Below are 21,797 nucleotides of genomic sequence, written 5' to 3'. Positions count from 1 at the left end.
AGCTATTTCAAATCATTAAATAGGTGTCAGATCAAGAAGAAAGCGTTATGGTCATAGCTTTGGCACAATAAACCATTTTACTTATTGACAACAAACTGTCCGGTGTGAACAAAACTTGAAGTGCTTTCGTAATGTGAGGTTTCTATGTGTAGATATTGCAAAGGTTTTAGACACAATTTTCAACAGTTTTACTTTCCAGTACATTTTTTCATTCTGTCGATATTGATGTTGTTGTGAAAATTGAGGTTTTTTTAAATGAATGTTTCTGTAATAAGAGGGAGTTGAAATTTGTAAAAATTATATGAAAAGATTTTGCTGTTGTTTAAAAATTTATGTAAGTTACAACTTCATTGTACATTGTGTTATTGGAAGTTTGTTGAGGGATGGAATAGATATAAGTTTGTTGTAATTGAGCCCTTAAGGAACATTTTATAGTGTCTAATATTTCTTTATTTTAGATAATTAACAGTGACATAGCTCCTAAAATACAGAAGCTAAAAGAAGAACAAGGAAGATATCTTGAATACCAGAAAGTAGTTAGAGATTTGGAAAGGCTAATGAAAATATATGTTGCATGGAGGTACATGAAAGCCAAGGTTAGTATTTGTTCAGTTTTCATTACATTGTGGAAAAGCATTGCAATTAATTAGATATGTGGAAGATCTAAATAAAATGTTCCTCTGGTTACTCTTAATGAACATGTGTAACTTTTTAGTGGGGGAATGCATATATTACATTCTATACAGTAACTGCATTTGGGGTTAATATGAATTTTCTGTTGTTAATGGCCAACCAATCACAACTTAAACTCAAGAGTGAAGTATGCTGAATGTTTGTTCTGTTTATTTATTCATCTTATTTAATGAGAGAGGGATGACAACTAATTTGTGAACTGATTGAATATTCCTGTAACATGCCTCTTCCTTGAGTTGTGTAGCTCATTCAGTCAGTCAGAACTAATAAGTAAAAAAGTGAGAGACATTTTCTGAGAATGATTCATCCTTGCCTGTAGATGCAAGTGCTTGGAGACATTGAAATAAAGGTTTTTCTTCAGTAAAGCAAAGCTGTCACAAATCCAAAGATTGGTTTGAACATGACAGTGCTATACTAGCCAAGGTCCTGTTGGACATGGCATGCTGTTGCCTTCTTCCAACCCTTGAACTGTCTTACCCAGCAAGTTACAGGGGGACCTAAAGTTTAATGTGGACTCCAAACCACTGTGTAACTCATCGTTCTCACACCAACAAAGATTGCCAGAGATAGTAGTTATAAGTGACAGATAAAAAACGTCATTGACTGGGTATCAATTCTGAAATCTTTGGATTTGTAGTCTTGCACTTCACCAATGAAACACTGTGCCACATTTCTGTGCAACCAAATATTTCAGATATTTTCTTCCATGTTCTAGTGTCTCCTGGATAAATTTTTCGCTCTTTGTGTTTTTAGCATCCTTTGTTGACAGTGCCCCTTGATTTAATATTTATATTAACAACAATTAATCATTAACTGTTTATTTAATTCTGTTGACTGCCCTGTTTCTGCAGTGTAATCTACAGACTCTGATGTATCTGACATACTAGTAATGTTGTGGGATCACTACTGGTTTACTCTAACCAGTGGTGTCTTCTGTAATTATTTTCATTTTAAATAATCACAACAAGAAATTACAGGAAATGGAGATTTGTTATGTCTCCTGACATGCAACTTACCTTCTGTAGAGACTCAATCCAGCAGAGAGAATAGTATGAAATAACAATCTCTTGAATTTCAAATTACAAAAATCATACTCGCCTTTTACTTCAGGGCCTGTAAAACAGTGATCAGAAAATATATAAAAAGATGATGAGACTTACCAAACAAAAGCGCTGGCAGGTCGATAGACACACAGACAAACACAAACATACACACAAAATTCTAGCTTTCGCAACCAACGGTTTCTTTGTCAGGAAAGAGGGAAGGAGAGGGAAAGACGAAAGGATGTGGGTTTTAAGGGAGAGGGTAAGGAGTCATTCCAATCCCGGGAGCGGATAGACTTACCTTAGGGGGAAAAAAGGACGGGTATACAATCGTGCACACCACACACACATATCCATCCGCACATACACAGACACAAGCAGACATTTGTAAAAGCAAAGAGTTTGGGCAGAGATGTCAGTCGAGGCGGAAGTAAAGAGGCAAAGATGTTGTTGAAAGACAGGTGAGGTATGAGCGGCGGCAACTTGAAATTAGCGGAGGTTGAGGCCTGGCGGATAATGAGAAGAGAGGATATACTGAAGGGCAAGTTCCCATCTCCGGAGGTCTGACAGGTTGGTGTTAGTGGGAAGTATCCAGATAACCCGGACGGTGTAACACTGTGCCAAGATGTGTTGGCCGTGCACCAAGGCATGTTTAGCCACAGGGTGATCCTCATTACCAACAAACGCTGTCTGCCTGTGTCCATTCATGCGAATGGACAGTTTGTGTCTGGTCATTCCCACATAGAAAGCTTCACAGTGTAGGCTGGTTAGTTGGTAAATCACGTGGGTGCTTTCACACGTGGCTCTGCCTTTGATCGTGTACACCTTCCGGGTTACAGGACTGGAGTAGGTGGTGGTGGGAGGGTGCATGGGGCAGGTTTTACACTGGGGGCGGTTACAAGGGTAGGAGCCAGAGGGTAGGGAGGGTGGTTTGTGGATTTCATAGGGATGAACTAAGAGGTTACGAAGGTTAGGTGGACGGTGGAAAGAAACTCTTGGCGGAGCGGAGAGGATTTCATGAAGGATGGATCTCATTTCAGGTCAGGATTTGAGGAAGTCGTATCCCTGCTGGAGAGCCACGATCTGAGTCTGATCCAGTCCCGGAAAGTATCCTGTCACAAGTGGGGCACTTTTGTGGTTCTTCTATGGGAGGTTCTGGGTTTGAGGGGATGAGGAAGTGGCTCTGGTTATTTGCTTCTGTACCAGGTCGGGAGGGTAGTTGCGGGATGTGAAAGCTGTTTTCAGGTTGTTGGTGTAATGGTTCAGGGATTGAGGACTGGAGCAGATTCGTTTGCAATGAAGACCTAGGCTGTAGGGAAGGGACCATTTGATGTGGAATGGGTGGCAGCTGTCATAATGAAGGTACTCTTGCTTGTTGGTGGGTTTGATGTGGACGGATGTGTGAAGCTGGCCATTGGACAGATGGAGGTCAACGTCAAGGAAAGTGGCATGGGATTTGGAGTAGAACCAGGTGAATCTGATGGGACCAAAGGAGTTGAGGTTGGAGAGGAAATTCTGGAGTTCTTCTTCACTGTGAGTCCAGATCATGAAGATGTCATCAATAAATCTGTACCAAACTTTGGGTTGGCAGGAAAGAGGGAAGGAGAGGGAAAGACGAAAGGATGTGGGTTTTAAAGGAGAGGGTAAGGAGTCATTCCAATCCCGAGAGCGGAAGGACTTACCTTAGGGGGAAAAAAGGACGGGTATACACTCGTGCACACACACACACATATCCATCCACAGATATACAGACACAAGCAGACATATTAAAAGGCAAAGAGTTTGGGCAGAGATGTCAGTCGAGGCGGAAGTGCAGAGGCAAAGATGTTGTTGAATGACAGGTGAGGTATGAGTGGCGGCAACTTGAAATTAGTGGAGATTGAGGCCTGGTGGATAACGGGAAGAGAGGATATATTGAAGAGCAAGTTCCCATCTCCGGAGTTCAGATAGGTTGGTGTTAGTGGGAAGTATCCAGATAACCCGGATGGTGTAACACTGTGCCAAGATGTGCTGGCCGTGCACCAAGGCATGTTTAGTCACAGGGTGATCCTCATTACCAACAAACACTGTCTCCTTTGTCCATCCCTATGAAATCCCCAAACCTTCTTCCCTACCCTCTGGCTCCTACCCTTGTAACTGCCCCTGGTGTAAAACCTGTCCCATGCACCCTCCCACCAACACCTACTCCAGTCCTGTAACCCGGAAGGTGTACACGATCAAAGGCAGAGCCACGTGTGAAAGCACCCATGTGATTTACCAACTGACCTGCCTACACTGTGACGCATTCTATGTGGGAATGACCAGCAACAAACTGTCCATTTGCACGAATGGACACAGGCAGACAGTGTTTGTTGGTAATGAGGATCACCCTGTGGGTAAACATGCCTTGGTGCACGGCCAGCACATCTTGGCACAGTGTTACACCGTCCGGGTTATCTGGATACTTCCCACTAACACCAGCCTATCTGAACTCCGGAGATGGGAACTTGCTCTTCAATATATCCTCTCTTCCCGTTATCCACCAGTCCTCAATCTCCACTAATTTCAAGTTGCCGCCACTCATACCTCACCTGTCATTCAACAACATCTTTGCCTCTTTACTTCCGCCTCGATTGACATCTCTGCCAAAACTCTTTGCCTTTTAATATGTCTGCTTGTGTCTGTATATGTGTGGATGGATATGTGTGTGTGTGTGTGTGTGTGTGTGTGTGTGTGTGTGTGTGTGTGTGTGTGTGTGTGTGTGTGTGTGTGTGTGTGTGCGCGCGCGCGAGTGTATACCCGTCCTTTTTTCCCCCTAAGGTAAGTCTATCCGCTCCCGGGATTGGAATGACTCCTTACCATCTCCTTTGAAACCCACATCCTTTCGTCTTTCCCTCTCCTTCCCTCTTTCCTGACGAAGCAACCGTTGGTTGCGAAAGCTAGAATTTTGTGTGTATATTTGTGTTTGTTTGTGTGTCTATCGACGTGCCAGCGCTTTCATTTGGTAAGTCACATCACCTTTGTTTTTAGATATATTTTTCCCACGTGGAAACATACACACAAAATTCAAGCTTTCGCAACAAACTGTTGCCTCATCAGGAAAGAGGGAAGGAGAGGGAAAGACGAAAGGATGTGGGTTTTAAGGTAGAGGGTAAGGAGTCATTCCAATCCCGGGAGCGGAAAGACTTACATTAGGGGGAAAAAGGACGGGTATACACTCGCACACACACACATATCCATCCACACATATACAGACACAAGCAGACATATTTAAATAAATGGTCTTTAAATATGTCTGCTTGTGTCTGTATATGTGTGGATGGATATGTGTGTGTGTGCGAGTGTATACCCGTCCTTTTTTCCCCCTAATGTAAGTCTTTCCGCTCCCGGGATTGGAATGACTCCTCACCCTCTCGCTTAAAACCCACATCCTTTCGTCTTTCCCTCTCCTTCCCTCTTTCCTGATGAGGCAACAGTTTGTTGCGAAAGCTTGAATTTTGTGTGTATGTTTGTGTGTCTGTCGACCTGCCAGCACTTTCGTTTGGTAAGTCAAATCATCTTTGTTTTTAGATATATATATATATGTGCCACCACTTAACCAGTCCTTTTAATACATTTACACGCAGTTTTTTTTTTTTTTTTTAATTTTCCCGTATTTCTCCACCCTTTAACATGTTTTGGAGGCAACACAACTACCTAACCTTTGTACACTCGTTGTTTACCAAACTAAGTTCACCACAGGATCAACATAGCTCAGCTTAAACCAAAACTTTTAGACTTTTTTCACACCAGAATTCCAGTTGCTTTCTAGTTCACCTTTATCTCTCCCCATATATTTTTATTTTCACTTTAGCCTCATGTTACACTTTCCACCTTCTAATACCATGTCACCATCTCAACGTCCCCACAACGACCCCATTAAGTTTTATTTACATTCCCTCTGCCAACATGCCTTCGCCCTAGCCAGATTACGTTCCCATATTTTAGTTACTCAGGCTTGTCTGACATTTGGCATTACCCCCAAAGGCCTCACACTTAAAGTTCCCATCTCTGGCAGTAACCCTTCTTTCCATCAATCCCTATACCAGTTCCAAACTGAACAATCCATAGCCCTCACCCGCCTAATCCTTCACCTACACATCAACTCAGCCAATGAACACACCAATCAACTGCTATCCCTAATCAAAGTCCTCAATCTTTCCTCTCCCACATCCACACCGGCTGTTCAGAGCATCCTCTTACAGGCCAACCGCAAATTAGAACAGCATGCCACCCTCTACCTCAAAAAACTATCCAATCTCCTGGTTTCCCACCTCCGGAAAGGCAACTCACTCACCCTCCACAACCTTTCCAACAAACCTCAATCTCCTCTCATTGCACACAGACGCAGTCTCTCCCATCTACTCAATCTGCCACTACCAGCTCCACTCCCCTCAAAACTTCAGAATTCTAGTCAACACAATCTGGAACCACAACACCCCAATTCAGTAGTTAACCTTTCCTCCAAACCTCTCTCCCAATCTGAAACCTCTGTCCTATCCAAAGGCCTCACCTTCAGCCCTACTCCCAGATTCAACCAAACAGCCCTCGTCAAAGATTTACTGTCCTCTCTGCTGGAAATATCACTTTGCCATGAAGAAAAATAATCCTAATCCTACTCCTAATGATCCAACTCCCCAAGACACTATCCAAATTGAACCCTGCCTGGAACAGTTCCGTCCTCCGTCACAGCGGGACCCACCTCCTCTTCCTCAAAATCACCCTCTCCAAACCTTCCAGGAATTTCTCACTTTCAGCTTTGCCTCTCAATCTTTCTTGAAAAACTTTAATCCTACTCCCAACATCACCACAGCTGAAGCCCAGGCTATCCGTGATCTGAAGACTGACCGATCCATCATCATTCTTCCGGCTGACAAGGGTTCCATGACTGTGGTACTTGATCGTTGGGAGCATGTGGCTGAGGGACTGCGTCAGCTTTCAGACAACACTACATACAAAGTCTGCCGAGGTAATCCCATTCCTGATGTCCAGGCGGAGCTTCAAGGAATCTTCAGAACCTTAGGCCCCCTACAAAACCTTTCACCTTACTCCATCAACCTCCTGACCCCACCGACACCCCGCACCCCTATCTTCTACCTACTTCCTAAAATTCACAAACCCAAACATCCCGGCTGCCCCGTTGTAGCTGGTTACCAAGCCCCCACAGAACGTATCTCTGTCTACGTAGATCAACAGATTCAACCCATTACATGCAGTCTCCCATCCTTCATCAAAGACACCAACCACTTTCTCGAACGCCTGGAATCCTTACCCATTCTGTTACCCCCGGAAACCATCCTTGTAACCACTGATGCCACTTCCTTATACACAAATATCCTGCACGTCCAGGGCCTCGCTGTGATGGAGCACTTCCTTTCACGCCGATCACCTGCCACCCTACCTAAAACCTCTTTCCTCATTACCTTAGCCAGCTTCATCCTAACTCACAACTTGTTCACTTTTGAAGGACAGACATACCAACAATTAAAGGGAACAGCTATGGGTACCAGGATGGCCCCCTTGTACACCAACCTATTTACGGGTCGCTTAGAGGAAGCCTTCTTGGTTACCCAGGCCTGCCAACCCAAAGTTTGGTACAGATGTATTGATGACATCTTCATGATCTGGACTCACAGTGAAGAAGAACTCCAGAATTTCCTCTCCAACCTCAACTCCTTTGGTTCCATCAGATTCATCTGGTCCTACTCCAAATCCCATGCCACTTTCCTTGACGTTGACCTCCATCTGTCCAATGGTCATCTTCACACATCCGTCCACATCAAACCCACCAACAAGCAACGTTACCTCCATTATGACAGCTGCCACCCATTCCATATCAAACGGTCCCTTCCCTACAGCTTAGGTCTTCATGGCAAACGAATCTGCTCCAGTCCTCAATCCCTGAACCATTACACCAATAACCTGAAAACAGCTTTCGCATCCCGCAGCTACCCTCCAGACCTGGTAAGAAGCAAATAGCTAGAGCCACTTCCTCATCCCCTCAAACCCAGAATCTCCCACAGAAGAACCCCAAAAGTGCCCCACTTGTGACAAGATACTTTCCGGGACTGGATCAGACTCTGAATGTGGCCCTCCATCAGGGATACGACTTCCTCAAATCCTGCCCTGAAATGAGATCCATCCCTCATGAAATCCTCCCCGCTCCACCAAGAGTGTCTTTCCGCCGTCCACCTAACCTTCGTGACCTCTTGGTTTATCCCTATGAAATTCCCAAACCGCCTTCCCTACCCTCTGGCTCCTACCCTTGCAACTGTCCCCGGTGTAAAAACCTGTCCCATGCACCCTCCCACCACCACCTACTCCAGTCCTGTAACCCGGAAGGTGTACACGATCAAAGGAAGAGCCACCTCTGAAAGCACCCATGTGATTTACCAACTGACACGCCTACACTGTGAAGCCTTCTATGTGGGAATGACCAGCAACAAACTGTCCATTCACATGAACGGGTACAGGCAGACAGTGTTTCTACATCTACATCCATACTCCGCAAGCCACCTGACGGTGTGTGGCGGAGGGTACCCTGAGTACCTCTATCGGTTCTCCCTTCTATTCCAGTCTCGTATTGTTCGTGGAAAGGAGGATTGTCGGTATGCTTCTGTGTGGGCTCTAATCTCTGATTTTATCCTCATGGTCTCTTCGCGAGATATACATAGGAGGGAGCAATATACTGCTTCACTCTTCGGTGAAGGTATGTTCTTGAAACTTTAACAAAAGCCCGTACCTAGCTACAGAGCGTGTCTCCTGCAGAGTCTTCCACTGGAGTTTATCTATCATCTCTGTAACGCTTTCGCGATTACTAAATGATCCTGTGCACTGCTCTCCTTTGAATCTTCTCTATCTCTTCTACCAACCCTATCTGGTACGGATCTCACACTTCTGAGAAGTATTCAAGCAGTGGGCGAACAAGCGTACTGTAACCTACTTCCTTTGTTTTCGGATTGCATTTCCTTAGGATTCTTCCAATGAATCTCAGTCTGGCATCTGCTTTACCAACGATCAACTTTATATGATCATTCCATTTTAAATCACTCCTAATGCGTACTCCAATATAATTTATGGAATTAACTGCTTCCATTTGCTGACCTGCTATTTTGTAGCTAAATGATAAGGGATCTATCTTCCTATGTATTCGCAGCACATTACACTTGTCTACATTGAGATTCAATTGCTATTCCCTGCACCATGCGTCAATTCGCTGCAGATCCTCCTGCATTTCTGTACAATTTTCCATTGTTACAACCTCTCGATACACCACAACATCATCTGCAAGAAGCCTCAGTGAACTTCCGGTGTCATCCACCAGGGTCATTTATGTATTTTGTGAATAGCAACGGTCCTATGACACTCCCCTGCGGCACACCTGAAATCACTCTTACTTCGGAAGACTTCTCTCCATTGAGAATGACATACTGCGTTCTGTTATCTAGGAACTCCTCAATCCAATCACACAATTGGTCTGATAGTCCAAATGCTCTTACATTGTTCATTAAACGACTGTGGGGAACTGTATCGAACGCCTTGCGGAAGTAAAGAAACACGGCATCTACCTGTGAACCCTTGTCTATGGCCCTCTGAGTCTCGTGGACGAATAGCGCGAGCTGGGTTTCACACGACCGTCTTTTTCGAAACCCATGCTGATGCCTACAGAGTAGATTTCTAGTCTCCAGAAAAGTCATTATACTCGAACATAATACGTGTTCCAAAATTCTACAACTGATCGATGTTAGAGATATAGGTCTATAGTTCTGCACATCTGTTCGACGTCCCTTCTTGAAAACGGGGATGACCTGTGCCCTTTTCCAATCCTTTGGAACGCTACGCTCTTCTAGAGACCTACGGCACACCGCTGCAAGAAGAGGGGCAAGTTCCTTCGCATACTCTGTGTAAAATCGAACTGGTATCCCATCAGGTCCAGCGGCCTTTCCTCTTTTGAGCAATTTTAATTGTTTCTCTATCCCTCTGTCGTCTATTTCGATATCTACCATTTTGTCATCTGTACGACAATCTAGAGAAGGTACTACAGTGCAGTCTTCCTCTGTGAAACAGCTTTGGAAAAAGACATTTAGTATTTCAGCCTTTAGTCTGTCATCCCCTCTTTCAGTATCATTTTGGTCACGGAGTGTCTGGACATTTTGTTTTGATCCACCTACCGCTTTGACATAAGAGCAAAATTTCTTAGGATTTTCTGCCAAGTCACAACATAGAACTTTATTTTCAAATTCATTGAATTCCTCTCGCATAGCCCTCCTCACACTACATTTCGCTTCGCGTAATTTTTGTTTGTCTGCAAGGCTTTGGCTATGTTTGTTTGCTGTGAAGTTCCCTTTGCTTCCGCAGCAGTTTTCTAACTCGGTTGTTGTACCACGGTGGCTCTTTTCCATCTCTTATGATCTTGCTTGGCACATACTCATCTAACGCATATTGAACGATGGCTTTGAACTTTGTCCACTGATCCTCAACACTATCTGTACTTGAGACAAAACTTTTGTGTTAAGCCATCAGGTATTCTGTAATCTGCTTTTTGTCACTTTTGCTAAACAGAAAAATCTTCCTACCTTTTTTAATATTTCTATTTACGGCTGAAATCATCGATGCCGTAACCACTTTATGATCACTGATTCCCTGTTCTGCATTAACTGTTTCAAATAGTTCGGGTCTGTTTGTCACCAGAAGGTCTAATATGTTATTGCCACGAGTCGGTTCTCTGTTTAACTGCTCAAGGTAGTTTTCAGATAAAGCACTTAAAAAAATTTCACTGGATTCTTTGTCCCTGCCACCCGTTATGAACGTTTGAGTCTCCCAGTCTATATCCGGCAAATTAAAATCTCCACCCAGAACTATAACATGGTGGGGAAATCTACTCGAAATATTTTCCAAATTATCCTTCAGGTGCTCAGTCACAACAGTTGCTGAGCCAGGGGGCCTATAGAGACATCCGATTACCATGTCTGAGCCTGCTTTAACCGTGACCTCCGCCCAAATCATTTCACATTTCGGATCTCCGTCAATTTCCTTTGATACTATTGCACTTCTTATCGCTATAAACACGCCTCCCCCTTCACTGTCCAGCCTGTCTCTGCGATATACATTCCAATCTGAGTTTAGGATTTCATTACTGTTTACGTCTGGTTTCAGCCAACTTTCCATCCCTAGTGCTATATGGGCGTTGTGACCGTTTATTAATGAGAGCAGTTCTGGGACTTTTCTATAGACGCTCCTGCAGTTTACTATTAGCGCATTAATATTGTTATTCCCGGTTGCATTTTGCCTACTCCTACCTTGCCGCGTCTCAGGAGGCATCTTGTCGGGCCTAGGGAGGGAATTCTCTAACCTAAAAAACCCCCATGTGCACTCCATACGTACTCCGCTACCCTTGTAGCTGCTTCCGGCGTGTAGTGCACGCCTGACCTATTCAGGGGGACCCTACATTTCTCCACCCGATAGCGGAGGTCGAGAAATTTGCACCCCAGATCTCCGCAGCCTCTGGTTTAAGCCTTCCACTCAGCTCCAAACCAGAGGACCGCTATCGGTTCTGGGAACGATACTACAAATAGTTAGCTCTGATTCCACCCCGCGAGCAGGGCTTTCCGCCTTCACCAATTCCACCAACCGCCTGTATGAACTGAGGATGACCTCTGAACCCAGACGGCAGGAGTCATTGGTGCCGACATGAGCAACAATTTGAAGTCGGATGCACCCAGTGCTCTCTATCGCCGCCGGAAGGGCCTCCTCCACATCTCAGATGAGACCCACGACAAGCAGACAGAGTGAACACTGGCCTTCTTCCCCGACCTTCTTCTTTGTTGGTAATGAGGATCACCCTGTGGCTAAACATGCCTTGGTGCACAGCCAGCACATCTTGGCACAGTGTTACACCGTCCGGGTCATCTGGATACTTCCCACTGACACCAACCTATCAGAACTCTGGAGATGGGAACTTGACCTTCAGTATATTATCTCTTCCTGTTACCCACCAGGCCTCAACCTCCGCTAATTTCAAATTGCCGCCCCTCATACATCACTTGTCATTCAACAACATTTTGCCCCCGTACTTCCGCCTCGACTGACATCTCTGCCCAACCTCTTCGCCTTTACATATGACTGATTGTGTCTGTATATGTGCGGATGGGTGCGCGTGCGTGTTTACCTGTCCTTTTTTCCCCCTAAGGTAAGTCTTTCCACTCCCAGGATTGGAATGACTCCTTACCCTCTCCCTTAAAACCCACATCCTTTCGTCTTTCCCTCTCCTTCTCTCTTTCCTGATGAAGCAACCTTGGGTTGCGAAAGCTTGAAATTTGTGTGTTTGTTTTTTATTGTGTCTGTCTGTCAGTGCTGTCTCGTTTGGTAAGTCACAGCATCTTTGTTTTTTTATATATTTCCCATTCCCTCGTATATATAAAGTCATAATCTCATTTCCTTACACTAATGAGCTTTATTGGTAACAGGTTAAATCTTCCCTAATTTTGATACACAATAAATAATCATTCTCCTACTGGCCATGAGTCTCATGGTATGTAAACCTCTGTAGGAGTGACAAACTATGACCTTGCTTTTCACTGTTCAATTTTTGCCTTTATTTCTTCACATGTGACTATATTTTGTACCCATTGGTCTCAAGATTTGAGACAGCAGTCATGTTTTCCATTTGTAGAATATTTTCTTAGGAAAAAAAATTACGATTATTGTGGTGCTTTGTGTGACCTCTGGTGAAGACACCAGATTGACCATAGAACCTATCATATCTCAACCAAGCTAGTATCACGTTGATTGTAATAAAACAATGTAATTGAGGTGTTGAGATCAAAAGATGGACATGTCATTTAACAGTAGTTTTGAGATACATAAAAAAACTGTATAATCTGGAACAGTATTATTCCCAAACCTTATACCTACTTCCACATTCTGATCAGGAAGAATAAAATCTTACACCAAAATCTCTAAGAATAGAATAAAGGCAAGTAATAGAAAACAGTAAGAGGAAATGAGTGACATATCCCCTTCTTGATTTAAACAACAGTAATTTTATCATACATAAATGTTATGTAACTAAAAAAATAGTATAATTTCAAGCAAAATATTCTTTTTAATAATTTCAGCATGTTCATACAAATCCGAATTACTTGTATAAACACTCATAATTAAATACATATACAAATAGATAATATAATGGAAAACAATATCCTTTTTAGTGCTTTGGCTTGTAACATGGGAAGTTAATTCCATATATTTACATACTAACAACCCTGTTTATTTTGACCGACACGTATGTTCACGAACTTGTCACTCACGATCCCTGTCAAAAAATTCAGTCCGAGGTTCATTGTCTTCCTGTCTTCCACTCCACCACTCATTTTATTAGTGGCTCATTTACTTAGAATTTATCAAAATACTTACAAAACTGCGAAGGGATAACAACAATCCTGTCTGAAACATCCTGTAGTGTCTCAGGTTTCAGAAGAATGTATACTCTTGGCACATTATGAAAATGTGGAACTATCCCAGTTTTAACCAGAGGAAATTCATGTTTCATCATTCCACTGCTATTGAGTGAAACAATGGTGCATTTTGGCTGAACAGTGTACTAAAATATTGTGTTTACTGCATCCCACTACAGTGCTGCCATAATGCCTCAAGTTCTTTCATGTAATAGAGGGACTTGTCTCTTCTGCAAGTGCTCTTTCTGCATGAAACAAAATTTCGGCACTGGTTTAGACAGGGAAAAAATCACTGTACAAGTCCCATTTTAGAACCAACAGATGCAGACTTGTGTGAAAATAGCAACCACAGGAATAACTCACATACTCCAAAAATGATAGGTCCTCTTTTTGATCTCAGCACCTCAATTGCTCTTTTTACAAATAAGTAGGGAACAGAGTAGTTGATCTTTTTGTATTCTCTTGCTGTCAGTGTAGGCTTGTACCGTGGGAAGCAAGGAGAGGATGTTGTTAGGTGGCCGGTATCCGCATTCTGTAACACAACTGCACACATGAATCAACTGGGTTCTTTATTAACATAAACAGAGAGCTCCTTAAGATAGTCCATGTGCTGTGGTACAAGCTCTTCCATAATACTCCATGTTATCCTTACTGCTGGTGAAGTACAAGTCCCGCTATGTACACTACTCTGGTTGCTAGGTACTGACTGACTCTGAGCTAGAGGCTGAGCTAACTGCGACTGTGGCTCGCACTGGGCTGCAACTGGTGACTCAACTCGTTGACTCACTGGATGACTGACTGGGCCCTCTAGTCTGCGGCGGCAATCTAAATACTGGCGGCCGAGAGGGCATTTCGTGCGAGTCTGTCTTTGGCCTTTCTCCTTATAGATGCACTTGGTTAGCCTAGTATTGATCTTCTCTCAACCTCTTTGACACCTGGAGTGCTGATGCCAGCTTACGCTACCACAATCCCCCCCACACACACACCCTCAGAAATGCCGCACTGTTGTTGTGCAGTGAGGCTGCAAATGACAATTTGGAGGGAGGTAGGACACTGGACATAGAGATGAGCCTTAGCTCTGGAGGACGGCGTACTCCCGACTGTGAGGCAACAGGAACATCCTCTGGAAAACTGCTGCCAGGGTACATGTCCAGGCTTGAGGGCGTTTCCTGGGGCAGTGACGATAACGGCAATGGTGGGTCCAGGTCCATTGGGCTGGTGATTGGGGATGGTGGGGGCGAGGGTGCAGCGTGCATCCGCTCCTCTTGAGGTACGCTGGTAGTCCGGGTGGGCGGCTGCAAAGGCCAGATGGTTTAGTGAGGCCGTGAATCTGAGGGAAGAAAAGCAGCATAATCATGGGGCAAATGGCATGCACAGAATTTGATTCTGATGGCAGCACTGCAAACCATCAGGACCTGCAATCAAATACGTAGAAGAGCCACTTTGTTTCAAGATCATCTCTCTTTCCCTGTGCCCAAGGTTGTCATAATCCCTATAAAGAGCAAGATCACATGACACAAAGCAATACTTGCAGACCATTGACAGCACTGGATGCTGCCGTGGGTGTAGCAACGTCCGATGGCGGCGGCCATGCAGAAGTTTCGCTGGTGATGGTACGTCTTGTAGGTGGGAGCGATAAGAGGTGAGAAATAGTTGCAGCGCTTGTCCCCGTGTGGGTGGTGCGAAGTTGGGCCATCTGTTGCTTGGAAGTGCGTACGAAACGTTCTGTTCTCTGTTGGACTGTGGGCGAAACGGAGCACTTGTGAGGTGATGACTGCCGTTGCGTTCACAAAACTGTACATTGTCAAGTGAACTGTGGTCCATTGTCTGACATAAGTATTTCTGGCAAACCTTCTGTGCAACATATGGAGGACAATGCTTGAATGTTGCTACGTGACGTAGTAGAGTTCGTAGGCACCGCAAATGGAAACTTGTGAAAAGAATGTACTGCTATGAGTCAATGAGTGTTTCAAAATGGTCCTGCAAAGACATTGTGTACTCGCTGCCATGACGATTGAGTTGTAGGCCAAGCTGAGAATGTCTGTGGCAGAGGGAATTGGTTTTCTGCACACGCGCGACACTGTGACTTCATCTGTTCAATGTGGGTGTCCGTGCCCTGCCAAGTACAGTGCCAGGGCACTAACTGTTTAGTGCGAACAATTCCCCAATGTCCTTGGTGGAGCAATCGCAACGCATCCTATTACAATACTTTGTGAACAAGCACACATGATTGTCCACTGTCACATTGAACTAGAATCACACCCTGTCGAACTGAAATGTTATGCCGACGTGTAAAATAGTGGCGCTCAACGGAGTTCTAGATATTGTTCAAAGAACGAGGTCAAGACGTGAATATAATGCAACAAAATCTTGAGATCTGGATCTGCTTCCATGACCTGTGCAATTTTTTGGTAGTTCAAGGGAAGTGTTTCCAGAAATTCAGAGTCCTGCACATCGTTTTGGCAACAATATGCGTGAGGTGCATCAAAATCTGAGCCTGGGCCAATTGGAAGGAGAGATACGGAGCCTGGGCCAATTGGAAGGAGAGATACGGCGTATGCATCGCCATTGTTTGTCATAGGTCTGTACAAAATTTCATACTGATACTGCAAAAGCAACAATGCCCCATGTTGCAATTTTTGAGCAGTGTGTGTAGGAACTGGCTTTGATGGATGAAATGAGGACTGCAAAGGCTTGTGATCTATCACTAAATTGAACTTGCAACTATACAAATTGTGTTGGAATTTTGTCACACTGTGCACAATAACGAGAACTTCTTTTTCAATTTGAGAATAATTGCTTTGAATTTGAGTCAACAACTTTGAGGCAAAAGCAGTGGATCTGTCTTGGGCATCACTTCTGTGTGAAAGCACAGTGCTGATTCCATAGGAAAAAGCACCGACTTGCAAAACTACCGGCATGGTGGGGTCAAAATGCCCTAAATACGTGTCACTAAGCGAGCTATTTTTGAGTTTTTGAAATGCATCTTGACAATCTTAAGTCCACACAAAAGGTGCATTTTTGCAATGCAAGCAGCTGCGATCTGAGTGGCATTCAGTATGAACAGAATGTAGTATGTTATCTTGCGTAGTACTGACTGCAGTTCACACATAATGCGAGAAACAGGCAGGTCATGTATTGCAAGCAAATGATATTGGAGACGGTGCACACCCTGACTCTTTCACTTGACCTAAGTACTGTAGTCTAGTTTGAAAAAAAAGTCACACTTTTCGAAATGACACTTGAGTCCTGCTGCTGACAACACTCAAAAAACGAGTACACAAATTGCCAATGTGTTCTTCTGGTGTACGACCTGGGATGACAATATTGTCAAGGCAGTTTGAACAAAATGGCACTTTAGCAGTCAGTTGTTCCAAGTAATGTTGAAAAATGGCGAGTGTGGAAGCATTGCCGAAGGGCAGTCACAAATACTTGAACAGTCCTAAGTGTGTGTTTACAACAAACACCTTCTGTGATTGTTCATCCAATGGAATCATACAAATCTGTCTTATAAAAGTCCATGAGTTCCTCAGGGGGAGGTAACGGGTAAGTGTCAACTATTGTCTGTGGGTTGTCTGTAGACTTGGAGTCAAGACAATTGCAGATGCAACCAGAAGGCTTAGGCAACAAACATGCACTAAAAAGTTATCAGCTTTTCCCATTCCTTCTGAAAATAGTTCAGGAAATTTATTATCATGCTAGAGACACTGTCTTTTGGATCACGAGTGGATATAGAAAGTACATTGTCGTGGATGCTAACACCAAACAATTCAAAGGCATCTAAACCAAAAATGTTCTTATTGTCTCTGGATTGCAACACATTAAAATTCCCTGTCCTGGTGTAAGTGGCAGGCAAACTACACTGTCCAAGCACTGGAATTTCCTGTCCATTTTAAGCAGTGAAGTGCTTGCTAGATGTAGAAAGGCATGGTGAGCCTAACTGTTCGTATGTGGCATGATTAAGCAAAGTTACTGAGTCACTTGTGTATAACTGGAAGTTCACACAACGCGATGTGTAATGAGATGATTAGTTTGTTAGAACATCGTTGCACAACACTGGGGTGAGGAGGAGGAAGAGGAGGAGACACAATCTTAACACTATTTTTGTCAGAACCTGTTGTAGGTTTGCAAAACACAGCGTTCACTGCATGAGCATGAGCCTGTTTTTCCTGGGAGCAGGCAAAATTGGCGTGTATGTACCGTTGCAAAAAAAAAACTGCTTGGTCGTGGCTTTTTTCTACACGTGTAACATGTTGCGTTACGCGATGAGCAGTTGTGTCTTTTATGGTGAGCAAAACATCTAGGGCAAGACTTCACTAAGTTCACAGGTCTGTCTATGTGTGTATGTTGCTGTCCGTGCGGCTGTGTACACACTCGTTGTGGCTGCTTGGGGTGGTTGTGAGCAAGGGGCAGCTCGACCTGACAAATCGGGGCCTGGTCAAACTTATCAGCCACTATGGCACCTGAATCTTACTGCTCTGAGATTTGCAATACTTGAGCAGATGATGGATCTAAGTACTTTAGGATCTGTCCCTGTATTCTACTATTGGGAACATTGAATATTATAGTTTCCCTAATCATTAAATCTCTGTAAAAGTTGCCACAACTACACTTAAATCTACACTTCCTAGTCATGCCCGTTAATTCTGTGTACCACTAATGGTACATCTGTTCTGGCTGCAGCTACTTGGACTTGCTGGTCATATTACTTGATTAATGCAGCAATTACTTCATCATAACTAAGTTCGTTGGTAGACTCGGTTGGGAATAGCTTTTAGATTAAACTGAACGCTGGGGACCCTGCAATCGAAAGAAAGTATTGTGGCTTTACGATACCTTGAACTCGATGAACTTCACTATGTGCTTGGAATTGTCAGGTATTCGAGCCATTCATTTTTGGTGTCGTAAATTGCTGGTACGTTGGAATGCTGGTCAGCGGCACTTGTTGGGCTAGTCAGTCGGTCAGTTGTTGTGCGGCCGATGCGGCTTGTGCAGCCAGAAGTTGCTGTACGGTCGTGAGTAAGGCAGCCATTTGTAGTCTCTGAAACTGAAAAGTGTGAGTTAGATCCACCACACTGGCCGTCTGCGGCTGAGGCGCAGGGGAAGGGGGGGGGGGGGGGGGGGGGAGTAGCCGTGGGTGACACAAATATGTCATTGCAAAGAGCAAGTAAAGCATCTGAAAAAATAAATTTGATTAGTTCTGCGGATCCTTGCCTCGAATACAGGCAGGAACGAAACAAGAAATTTGCAATGAGAAATTAGCAACCCTGCAAGCTAAAACACAAGGGAAGCAAGCAAAATCTGAACTGAATTATACTCGTAGTCAGTTTTTTGTGTCATCTCATTGTCACTGTATGCTTGTACCATGGGAAGCAAGGAGAGGATGTTGTTTGGTGGCCGGTATCCTCTTTCTACAACACTACTGCACACAAGTGTTAATTGAGTTCTTTATTAACATAAACAGAGCGCTACTTAAGATAGTCTCTGTGCTATGATAGAAGTTCTTCCGTAATAGTGCATGTTATCCTCAAAGCTGGTGAAGTACAAGTCCCGCTATGTACACTACTCTGGTTGTTAGGTACTGACTGACTCTGAGCTAGAGGCTGAGCTAACTGCGACTCCCGCTGGGCTGCGACTGGTGACTCGACTGGGCCCTTTGGTCTGCGGTGGCGATCCATATGCTGGCAGCCGAGATGATGTTGGCAGCGCATTTCTTGCAAGGCTGTATTTGGCACCTCCTGATACACGCTCTTGCTTAGCCTACTATCAATCTTCTTGCAATCTCTTTGCTGCCTGGAGGGCTGGCACCAGCTTATGCCAGCACAGATTTTAATATATATTCTTTGTGATTCTAAGATTTCAGCTATTGCTCAGTTTCAGGTATCATTCATACTTGGAAAGTAATATCAGTATTGGAAAAGAATGCTCAAGAACAGTTTGTTATATTTTAATCTTTTACTTCATTTAATTATCTGGTTTGAGCTAAAATGTGATCCTGTTTTAACTAAATTTCAGAGCGTGATGTGTTAAAAATTGTCAGTGTGTTTCATTAAGTGTGTCCATGAAACTTGGTAATTCTTCTTCTTCTTCTCTCTCTCTCTCTCTCTCTCTCTCTCTCTCTCTCTCTCTCTCTCTCTCTCTCTCTCTCTCTCTCTCCCCCCCCCCCCCCCCCCTTCCCCTCTCCATCTCCCTCCACAGTCAACAGTTTGATATGTGCAAGTTCCACCCTCACTTACATTTGTGCAGTTGGTTGGCTAGATTAAAATATCATTCTGTATCACCAATGGTAGAGCATCCATTTGCCAGTTTTGTTGGACTGTCATGGTTTTGGCCCACTTAAAAGTCAGATAAAATACAAGCTGCTTCTAATCTACAAATTGATTTTTCCTATGCATCCGAGATAATTTATTTACTGTGTATTTTGAGAGTCTCTTTGAGGAAAAAATTATTTTGGTCATATTCTTAGTAATCAAAATTACAATTTCTTTTACCTGCTTAAAGTTGACGTTATACCTCCTCTGAACTTATTCTATTTATTGCCCACATTTTTATAGTACAAGGAGAAACAAAAATAAATGGTTTTTGTCTTCATTTGCTTTTTTGATTAGTATCTAAAGAAGTCATCAAGTATTTTTAATCATCCCAATAACACAGCTGAAATCATTGTGAGAGCACATGAAACAATCACGCTCTGAAATTTAGTTAAAACAGGATCACATTCATGTGAATAGCATTTTAAAATCAGTGCTTTATATTGCCTGTCTTCCTTTTCAACAGTCAGCAATGATTTCCACCATGATAAAATATTCAGTGGGTAGCAGCTGCCCTTTAATTTTCAAACATTGTGAAGAATGAAACACATGAATGATCTAGCTTACCAAATAGATTCTGTGAAGCCAAGCCACTCATATGTGGTGAAACTCGGATGGGCTGATGTGACGCAGCTATCTCGTTGGATTTTAGGCAGATCCATATAAGAGAAGAGTCTCAGCCCTCCCTTGTGTGGAGAATCGCAGCCCATGTGTGGCAATCTTTAAATTCCATTGTGCCATTTGATTAGAGAGTTTTCAGGAAAGAAGTAACATAGGTGCTGCACAATGCAAGGCTGTTAAGCCTAAACACTGTTCTTGTGCACCACTGAACGAAGCAGTAATCCCTCCACATTACTGCTTGTTGAATGTGTATTCAAAATTTGTGTGTTTGCTCAAGCAGATGTCCCCTTCTCACACACATCATATATTTTTTGTGGATTCTTGACTTTACAACCATACACTGTGGATCTTATGTGGTAGTCATAAAAGTGCCTACTTCCTTTGTCTTGCATTCCCAACCGAGCGAGGTGGCGCAGTGGTTAGCACACTGGACTCGCATTCGGAAGGACGACGGTTCAATCCCGTCTCCAGCCATCCTGATTTAGGTTTTCCGTGATTTCCCTAAATCGTTTCAGGCGAATGCCGGGATGGTTCCTTTGAAAGGGCACGGCCGATTTCCTTCCCAATCCTTCCCTAACCCGAGCTTGCGCTCCGTCTCTAATGACCTTGTTGTCAACGGGATGTTAAACACTAACCACCACCACCATCTTGCATTCCCATAAACAATCAAATATGGTAGGTGATGTATATGGTATAACCTCTTTTGAAACAGATCTTCAACTGTCAGTTCAAAAGTGTCATAACATGTGGCTCCTGTACACCTCCATTTTAAGTACATACCCAGTCAAAGCATCACAAATTACAAAAAGTTTTGTGCCAAACTTCAATGGCTTGCTTTTTATGTACATGCAAAAATTATCTTTGCTCCGAAAAGACACATAGTTCAACAACTGTCAAATATCCATTGAGAGAAACACACAAAATATGAATGATTAGAATTGCATAGATTTTGAAGAGTCATGGTTATGCTGGCAAAGAGGAGTGATTTTGGTGTTATGATTGAGATAATACTTCAACAGAATTGCATTGAACCAACGATGCTGATAAACAGTTATAGGGAAGAAGTTATGGAATACTGATACTCTTGATCAGTAGTCACTTAGGCATGGAGGGCATTTTTTTTATATATTTTTTTAAGTGCACTTGTAAATTATTACTTTGAAAATCAAGTAAATATCCTCAATTTTGTCATAGTCTGCTTTCCTCAAACTACTTGCTTTAAACTTATTTTGTCTTCTTCATTTGAATATTATTAAATTGGCATAACCATTCAGTTTTTAAGGTTTTTAGTAACTCCACTGATATTAACAATGAGGAACAATGCAGTGTTCTGAAAATTGAGCAGATACTCAGCACAGGCAATTTCTGAAAAAGGATGATGGGAGGATAGTCAGCTGCATGCCATCCAGTTCTTTCATCTGCTGTCTTGAGTCTCTTAGGCAGTAAGAGAGAAGTTGACAGCTAAAAAGTCTGTCATCATTTTCCTTGCCTATAATAAAATTATAAAACATTGAACTACTAAAATTGTTTTACATTTTTACAGAGTATGCATTCTTGCAATCACTACACTGTGTTACTTCTTTTCTTTAATACTTTAGCATTTAGCGGTATCTAATCTGGCTCCATGTCAGAACCATTCACATCTCCTTACGTAA

At 43.3% G+C, this 21,797-nt stretch overlaps 1 protein-coding gene across 1 annotated transcript in view; it reads left to right on the top strand.

Annotated features, from left to right (window-relative positions):
• Positions 1-21,797, top strand: part of LOC126483932 (structural maintenance of chromosomes protein 2) — a 152,878-nt gene that overhangs the window by 46,820 nt on the left and 84,261 nt on the right. Inside the window, exon 5 of the mRNA XM_050107210.1 lies at positions 459-596. Within this exon, the coding sequence (XP_049963167.1) occupies positions 459-596 (138 nt within the window). The remainder of the gene's footprint in view (positions 1-458; positions 597-21,797) is intronic.

Source organism: Schistocerca serialis, chromosome 6, assembly GCF_023864345.2.
Source record: "Schistocerca serialis cubense isolate TAMUIC-IGC-003099 chromosome 6, iqSchSeri2.2, whole genome shotgun sequence".
NCBI lineage: Eukaryota > Metazoa > Arthropoda > Insecta > Orthoptera > Acrididae > Schistocerca > Schistocerca serialis.
This window is presented reverse-complemented; position numbering and strand designations above follow the sequence as displayed.